Here is a 9504-nt window from a genome sequence, read left to right as displayed (position 1 = left end):
CTAACGCGCTTTTGTAATACCACATTCCTTCTCCAGTAGTATACTCGAGTATAGCAATTGGATGATCCTGCTCTTTATAAGCACTTTACTTTAAACTTGAGGATTGATAATTCGTCTAGTACGACCATGTCGGTCATCAGTATGGTAAATTATCATTTCACTTTTGTTCTCTAACTTCCATAAACAGAACATGATTCAATATCATGAACATACATAAGTAATTGTAAAGATTTACAAACAATGCTTGCATGATGGACCTAACTTAGCCAGTTGTAAAAGGAAGACTACAATACATACTGTAACGGCCTGCCATGGCTCTGGTTGGGCAACAACGATCGCAAAAGTAATGTGGTCTTGTAACAGGCACGCTCTAGGCATGAGCGTATCTTATTCGATATTTACTACTGTATATACTGTACTGTACGCCTGGGCTTAGCCATTCCAAAATATCTTGAGTGATTACCACCGGTATAGTGCAAGTACAAGTAGTCATAAAGTTATCACAACTCTAGATTCAGTTAATATTCACCGTAGAAGCCAGAGATATTGATTTTTTACTCTCGCTACTCATTTTGGCTTGCATAAAAATTAATTTCTTCCATAGTCTATACTAACTGCTCTCGTTTGTACTCAGTGACTCATTTTCCAGTTTAATAAAACGCTCAATTCATGTTGCTACTGTTAATAGTAAACATCGTTTAAAGTTTTACCTGTTTATCTTCATTTCTTAGTCTGCGCGACAATCCATGCATCGCTCTCAGCATGTGCCATCACATGAAGATGGGACAATTATTGGTAATTTCAAGTTATTGAAAACCATCGGTAAAGGCAATTTTGCCAAAGTCAAGTTAGCCCGACACTTGCCGACAGGTAGAGAGGTAAGGATCAATTGCAACGTTACCGCCGCACCACCAATTCTGCCAATCGTACAGTAAAATAAACAAAATGATGAACGCCATAAAAAATATTTGATTTACAATCAGATAACTAATTGTATAAAGATTCAACATCATGTAATGCAAAGCATTGATCTTGTGATGATTGTTGTGGTAGTTTTTTCAAATTTATTGAACTCAGTGAACGCTCCGCATACAGTCGCCACACTGTATTGCATGCGTTCAAAATACCATACTAAGATATCCTACCTAGTGTCGTCATGCTAGATTAATTCAGTATTTCAAGAAGTAAATTCTAAACATTTTACGGGCAAACTTGCAGTATAATTGAATTACAAAAGCAGTCCTAGATACGTTTAATTCTAAATTTTGTATGACTCTTATCCGAATTATATATGCAACGCTTATAACTACGCACACACGCATAAGTCTTTCCTTAAAGTGTTGCTGTTTACGGTATCATATTCACGACATTTCAAAATTACTTAAAATGGTGTTGCTTACTTAGGTCGCCATAAAAATTATTGACAAGACTCAAATGAATGCTAGCGGTTTACAAAAGGTATGTAATGATCGCTAACTCCGATTATATTTTTAGCTTAGTAAGCGTATTAAGCCATTCCTGCTTACTTTGTTTCGGCGACGTTGTTTATTTTTATTTTTCGATTGTTATTGCCCCTTTTCGTTTTTAATAACACCGCTAATTTTACGGTATACGATCTGACTGATGGTGCAACTTTAGCATATTCGTTCTGTAGCGAGTGCTAATTGTCGCTCGGTCGTCACCAAAAGTTTTCGAGTTGTCTTTATGTCTTAAAGCATCTCAAGAATATACATGAATAACTGAACTGAAATCATTACAATGTCCTCTAACGACTATTGACGACACCAAAAAATAACTGATCTTATCATGGTTGCAAATTTTTCTATGATATGTAGTCAACATTTCGTAAATGACAAAATATGAAGATTTGACAGTTATTGTTAACGCTCTGATAAGAGAGAAAAAAATTCTAAACGATAGACATAAGAGATTAATTTTTGCTATACAGCATACCCATTATTGTTAATACTGTACAGTATACCCATACATTACCACTTGGCAATCGGTGATTGGTTTTTTGATTTTGAAGTAAGTCATAACGCCTGATGTTAACACCATGTCTATAGCCAAATGATAAAAAGATATTTACGACCACGTTAGATCCAACTCTTGGCACGATGTTTGTTTTCAATTAGAATTATAAATTATCAATTATCAGCAGCCGTAGAAGGTGGTTAAACTGCGTTACAGTATACGTACTTATCGCAATAGTAAATCCTAAAAAAGTTATTGAGAATTTGCTTGGATTACATTATTGATTACTATTTTACCTGTTCATTATGATTATTACTCGTATATTATATATGACATATATAACTATGCATAAGAAATATATCTCTGTTAAAGAGTGAGCACATGCTTCGCATAAGATTTTAATATATCGATCTATGACATTTAGATAGCTTGAAGGATTGTCGTAGTCAATTTGCTTGATGATCAATGTTGTACTGTAATTGTGCAAGACCTACATCAAATTAACAGAGCCGCTAATAATTTTTTATAAAGGAGGTGATCAAATCTTCCTAGGTTTCATTTATTTTTTCATCGTTAGTTAGATTGTTGTTACTCTCTTCGACAGATTTCTTTTTAGTCTTATTCATTGATAGTTATAATTTAGTTACATTGAAGAACAAGTTATATACAACATTCAATACCATACATAGTACTGTACAGCATTTGCAATTTTTAAAAAAATGGGAATCATAGTGCAATTGTCGAATGTCCCTATAAGTAATTATATTTACGACTTACTTGCAATCCATTAAAACTGGTATCATGTATAAATTTTTTTACGACAAAATTTCTTTCCTTGATTTCGAAGTACACATTTTATATAGCCAAGAAATTTTTTGGCTAATTCATTTAACACTAATGTCGCGTGTAGTTTGCTCATTGACATACAGGATGATATAATTCCCTTTGTAAAAAAATGCTACGCGACTTATCGAACAATCTGCCGGTGGTGTAGATTAAATCGAACGAGAATGTTAGAATTTAAGCATTTCATGAAAAATTTAGTTATTATTACTGACCATTTCCGTCATCGTTTCGAAATACAGATATACTCGTGATTATCAATCGAATTTATTTATTGTATTATGCACATTGTAACCGGTCAAGCTTAAAAAAAAAGTAGGAGTATTTTAAAGTTAAATTGACAATATGGTTTGGGTTGTTTATTTAGCAAGCAAATGATGTACCGTTTTCTTGTTTCCAATAACCGTAAACATGATATCGAGACTTTAATGTACTGTACATGTTTTAGTTTTAAGAAAGTTAATACTTTATGTGTCCAAAGTTATCTTAAAACTTTAAGTACGCATATGTGATTACATACTATACCTATTGATATTGTATGCTTGATGGGGTGTTGCATCTGTAGTATAAGTTTATACCCTACACTGCATATTATATCAGAAGCAAACACTACTAAATAGTAAAAATGAATTGACTGTTTCTAGTAGTCCCTGTCAGAGTAGTATCATAGCCTAAGGTACAGTATCTGTACTTAAATAAATGTGGCAATGACTCATAGTTGAATGGAAATGTAATATATGCGTTTAAAATCTACAACAAAAATCGAATTGATAGTACAGTAAACACTAAACCGAGAAAAATCTTTTTTTCATCGTTTACACGTGCATCTTATTACTCGAAATAAATATTTTAAAGTATTGCCATGATATTCGGTTAACTTACTTAATTTAACTTAAGTACGCGAAATATATACTATATGTAAAAGGCATGGATTTGTACCGATGGTTTATCATTTCGAAGCTTCTACCTTATTGACAGTATTTACAGAGCAATGACCATCTTTTAGTTAGTAAAACTCTTTTATTTAATTTCTTCTTGTAGTTAAGCGCTAGGGAAGATTTCATCCTGACGAAATTATTTACTTGTATAAATTTGTGATCGCCTTCTCTTATCTTTTAAATAGTTGTATCGTGAAGTTAAAATTATGAAATGTTTAGATCATCCTAACATCGGTAAGTTATTTTGCATTATGTGTGTCTTAGTGTAGTCTTTTTTAAAAAATGATGTTCTCGAACGTACTCAACCCACGGTGTCAAGCCCTAAAATAACTATACTAAATTCACGCTAATGTTGACTTTGTTGTGAGGTAGTTTTATCATATTTCCATTTATTAACCGAGTCATTGTACTGTATTTACATGAAATTAATCTAAACTCTTCTGCGGCAATACAATTGCAGATTGTTAATTTCCTTCCCCTTTTTTTTAAGTGAAACTATTTGAAGTAATTGATAATGAAACGACCTTATATTTAATTATGGAATATGCTAGTGGTGGTAAGAATTAAAATTTGATCGTATTAGATGTAGAGTCAATGTTATTGAATCCTTCTGTCTAACTTGCTATAATGGCTACTAATGAAATCGTTTTTCGTGAATTTATTAAGGTGAAGTATTTGATTATCTTGTTACTCATGGTCGCATGAAAGAAAAAGAAGCACGCTCAAAATTTAGACAAGTCAGTATAACTTCTTTATTTACTATCGTTAATACCTTACGGTGCTTAGGTTTAATTCGTCTAACTTTAAAATGATTTTTACTATGGCTAAATATCATTCTATAATTGTAGATTGTATCAGCTGTTCAGTATTGCCATCAGAAACGTGTTATCCACAGAGATTTAAAAGTAAAAAATTTCAATCATTTTTGAGATGCTTTACGTCATCAGTTATTATCAGCAGGAATGTAATTTTAGTCTTTTGTAATGAATTATATAGGCTGAGAATCTTCTCCTTGATGGAGACATGCATATCAAACTAGCTGACTTTGGTTTCAGTAACGAATTTACTCCCGGTAATAAACTGGATACATTTTGTGGGAGTCCGCCTTATGCGGCGCCTGAATTATTTCAAGGAAAGAAATACGATGGGCCTGAAGTGGACGTATGGAGTCTTGGTGTGATATTATATACTTTAGTGAGTGGTTCTCTTCCTTTTGATGGTCAAAATCTCAAGGTATATTGTTATTGTAAATGAGAAAATAGTCAATCGTGTTGTATTGACTTTAAGGTCTTTCATTTTATCATAGGAACTAAGAGAAAGGGTATTGAAAGGAAAATATCGTATTCCTTATTTTATGTCAACAGGTATGATGATTTAAACTCGATACTAGAAGACCTAAATCACTTCATTCTATTATTAATGTTGATACTATGTTGACAAACAAGTAACAAATAGCAATGACTGTCATTATTGTTATAGATTGTGAAAATCTCTTGAAACGATTCTTAATATTAAATCCATGCAAACGTAGTCAATTGGACGTAAGTTATTTCGTAAAAGTATGAATTTATGTACAAATGATCTGTCATTTAAAGGTGTTGTTTTAACTTTAGCAAATAATGGGTGATAAATGGATTAATAATGGATTTGATGATGGAGAAATGAAGCCTTTCATAGAACCAGAATTTATATTGGATTTTAAAAGAATAGGTATGTCATGTATTATCTGTAAATTCTCTAGAAACTAGAAGTAAATAATAAATTAGTAATTAAAATAGTCAATGTGATATTTTCAAAGCATCAAATGCAGAACAATGATTATACTTGACTTTGTAGTTAAACAGCATACTTCTAATTACAGATATTATGGAAAAAATGGGATTTAATCGGGAAGAAGTAGTCGGTGCAATATCTAACTGCAAGTACGATGATCTGATGGCCACATACTTATTATTAGGCAGAAAACCAACCTCGGTATGTATTGAATATACTATAGAGCGAAATTATAAAGTCTAATACTTTATGAGTAAATGATGTTATTAAATTGTGGCAATGCCGCTTATAATTAGCTTGATTTGGTAATTACAATTAAATTTGTATCAAAACAAAATTGTTGGTTTTAATGATTTAATATGTGATTGTTAACCCTGCAATCTTTTTGTATATGCTAGACTTACACGGAACCATCGGCTAATTATGTCACTCCTAGTAGACCGATTACAGCAGACCCTACCAGCGGCCTACCTCAGTCACGTCCAAGACCGACAGCATCTTCAAGTATGAGAGAAAAACCTCGTCGGTCTTCTCATGGTGATAATGCCAGTATGCGCGTTAGACGTGAAAAGAATCAACAAGCTAGAGAATCTGTTACAAAAGCAACAGCTTCGCCATCTATTAATAGAACTCAAGATCACATAATAAATGTTGCTAGTCCTAGCCGATCAGCTGCACCGTTACTATCTCCCGCTGGTATTCGACCAGTACCAGCTGGCCCTAGTTCTTCGATTCCACGTAAAACCGATAATGCTCAACCTCGAAGCGAAATCCCACGTTTAAAGCATAAAAATAGGGTAAGTATCTAAACGTAGCATGTCCGAATTTACAAAATAATGAATATAATCTTTATCTTTGTATGTAAAGACAAATAACGGTCAAGCTGGTTTACATCGGCGTAATACGTATGTTTACGGAGAGAGACGTTCAGCTGATGGGGCAGCACCGCCGACAGTTGAAAGTGAAAGGTAAGTCTGCGCCTTTATTTGCCAATTGTAAAATTATCAAGTTCATAGATATTGAATTTTTATAAATTCTTTTAGTACGCGCCCATCCACGGCGAAAGATAGATTTAATGTAAGAAAGGTTCCCCATAACCCTACATCATTAGATACTCAACGACCAAGGTATTGACAACTATTTAAGCTATACGTTCTTGCAATCTGTATTGCGATTTAGGTGCATTGTTTGCTTGATATGCAATTGTATTCATTTTATTATATGCAAGAATTCACTCTTATTTGCGGAATTTAATAATTTTTTCGACGCTAATATATTGATACGTAATTTATACAGTACTGCAACACCGTCGAGTACTAGACATCCTGTTACTATAGCTTCAGCATCCGGAGGCAAAATTGGACCACGTAATTCTAGTGTACGTAGTACATTTCACTTTGGGCAGCAGCGTCGTCCTCAACAGTCAGCAAACGGCCCTTCGCCTATGGACCCCAATCCTGCTGCTAGCCCAGGTGGCAATAATAACTCAGCAGCACGTACCTCTTCACTTTTAAGTAAAATAACGTCCAAGTTTTCCAGAAAGTGAGTATAAATTAAGAGTGTATTGGTGCCCGATAGCGATAGTGTATGAATTTTTTGAGTAAAATATATTACTTGACTTTTGATAATTAGATCAACTCCTAATTCGATCGATGATTCGGGAAAGCCACGATCTTTACGATTTACGTGGAGCATGAAAACAACTAGTTCCAAAGACCCGAACGATATGATGATAGAAATTAAGCGAGTTCTTGATGCTAACAATTGTAATTATGAGCAACGAGAGAGTTACGTCTTATTTTGTATTTACGCTGCAGACGATGACGTCGATAGTATGGTGCAGTGGGAGATGGAAGTATGCAAACTTCCACGATTATCACTTAATGGCGTTCGTTTCAAGCGTATTAGTGGAACCTCAATAGCCTTTAAGAACATAGCTTCTAAAATTGCCAATGAGCTGCAATTATAATTGGTATTGAAAAAGTTGGAAGAAACTTATTAATATTTGAACCATAACCTTATTGGATATTTGGAATGATTAAGTAATTCATAGGGAGCTAGCATGCGATATTATTATTGCGTTGATAGTTAGCTGAATATGTCAGATAATGACAATCATGTTGCTATGCTTCGGAAGTACAGTATATATTGATGACAAGTTCAAGAGATTAGTAGATATGAAAAAACTTTATATTTTGCTTGCATAGATGCTAGAGTGACGAAAGCAGGACATCACTGAACATTTTTTTCTATATTTCACGTTGAAATTTTAAGTTTGTATTATGTTTGCTTAGTATGATCATGTAATGTACAGTTTTCATCAGGTTTGTACCGCAAAATCAATGGGTGGAATATTTCTAATGTAGATGTTTCTACTAAAGGCGACACGATCGTTTCCGCAAGTCACTGAAGACGTTAACTTTATTAATATTACGTTTTATGTGTAAATAATTCTCTATAAAGTTTAATTGCTTTACCGATATTACTTGCCATCATCTGCTGCTGGTTTATTAGTCCGCTTGTACTGCTCTTTTGTAGCATAGGTATATAATGGTATTATACTATTATTTGATGCGTAAGAATGGTTATGATTTCTGGTTTACATTTTAATCTTTAATTACGGAGTATCAAAATGTATGGCACACGACCATTTTTTGTTATTGTTGTGTAATCCGGTGCAACACATACTAACGATGATATACATAATATACATATATATCTATATATATATATATTTAAATATATATATACATACATACATACGGCATATATATATATATATATATATATTTACGTTCAGTAACTATATATATATTGTTATATTGCAATCTATAGTATTGGCACTATTGTTTTTTGACCATCGTCACAGTTCTTCGATCTAGAGAAGAATAAGAAAGTAATAATTCTATCTGTGAAGTTGGCTTGATGTCGTTGCAATTGTTCCACCTTTAAAAATATTTCAAGTCTGTTTTTTTGTAATTTATGCTTACAGTGCTTAATGATAACACATTAATGCGAGTACAGTAGGAAGAGATGACGTTTAATGATTTAGGAATCGGTTTTAATATAGCGTTTGTAATGCAACATATACGAATAATTGTAAAATCACTATTTGCTTCCATTACAGAGCTACGCGAGAAAAAAAATTATTATGACTATGTAACTCGTTGAATGCCACGTAGTCAAGTAATTAATTAAGCGAATTGATAAGCGGCCCGGAATTCTACGTGTATTGAATTGAGAGCTTGTGGGTATTACTATTTATTTGTAATACGTATTATCGTGAGAAGAAAGCTGTCGATAGAAAATGACTTTTTATCCAATTGTAGAATGTCTCACTTAGTTTTATATCCTGTATGTAATAAATTACCGCAAGAAAATGCAGCCGTTTTGCTGTCAGTAACAAATGCCACGTTAGGTTTCTTGTCTTTTAGTATTATTATCTTTATCAATCCTCTGGCAAATATTGAATTTCAACTGTACGGTTTACTGTAATGTTACTATCGTAACGTTGCTTTGGGTTCTGATCTAATTTAATGCAAAATTTTATTAATTAAATGTTTGAAACTGCCTATGTTGGAAGGGGTAAAATCGATGATTTACGAATATTTCATGTACGTCGCCAGTTTAAAAATTGCGTTGGTACTATAATTTAATACAGCTAGATCCACCAGAAGGACTGGTAAATATTCTAATTCACGCGTATCATTGGTATTGAAAAATCTGGACAATTTTGTGTTCGTAAGTATTCAAATGGAGTATTGAATACCATAATTTCGGCGAACTTCGACGATATTTTTGGGTGCCATCGAGGAACGTAACTTAAAGGGCACTAATTCCTTTAAAGTTAGTTACCTTCTGTGAAGATGGTCAAGACATAGTCGAAGATACCCGAAACGCCTAAATCCGCCGAAATTTTGAGTTGGTTGATCCCGGGGCTGATCTTAATTCGCAAGCTCAGATGTCGGTGTTCTCG

The 9504-nt window shown here is 33.3% G+C and overlaps 1 protein-coding gene across 1 annotated transcript; it reads left to right on the top strand.

The window, feature by feature from the left end:
• Nucleotides 1–746: 746 nt before the first annotated feature.
• TRIADDRAFT_27001 (uncharacterized protein) lies at nucleotides 747–7497 on the top strand (the record flags this gene model as incomplete). The annotated part of the gene is made up of 15 exons (XM_002113848.1): nucleotides 747–878; nucleotides 1405–1458; nucleotides 3941–3989; nucleotides 4246–4311; nucleotides 4422–4492; nucleotides 4604–4660; nucleotides 4752–4988; nucleotides 5062–5119; nucleotides 5235–5296; nucleotides 5369–5465; nucleotides 5617–5729; nucleotides 6005–6325; nucleotides 6396–6496; nucleotides 6825–7070; nucleotides 7161–7497. 15 exons carry the CDS (start codon nucleotides 747–749, stop codon nucleotides 7495–7497), a joined length of 2001 nt encoding a protein of 666 aa, XP_002113884.1.
• Between the last annotated feature and the right edge of the window lie 2007 nt (nucleotides 7498–9504).

The sequence above is a fragment of the Trichoplax adhaerens genome, genomic scaffold (assembly GCF_000150275.1).
Source record: "Trichoplax adhaerens TRIADscaffold_6 genomic scaffold, whole genome shotgun sequence".
NCBI classification, from domain to species: domain Eukaryota; kingdom Metazoa; phylum Placozoa; class Uniplacotomia; order Trichoplacea; family Trichoplacidae; genus Trichoplax; species Trichoplax adhaerens.
Note: the sequence above shows the minus strand (reverse complement) of the source record. Positions and strands in the feature narration are given on the sequence as shown.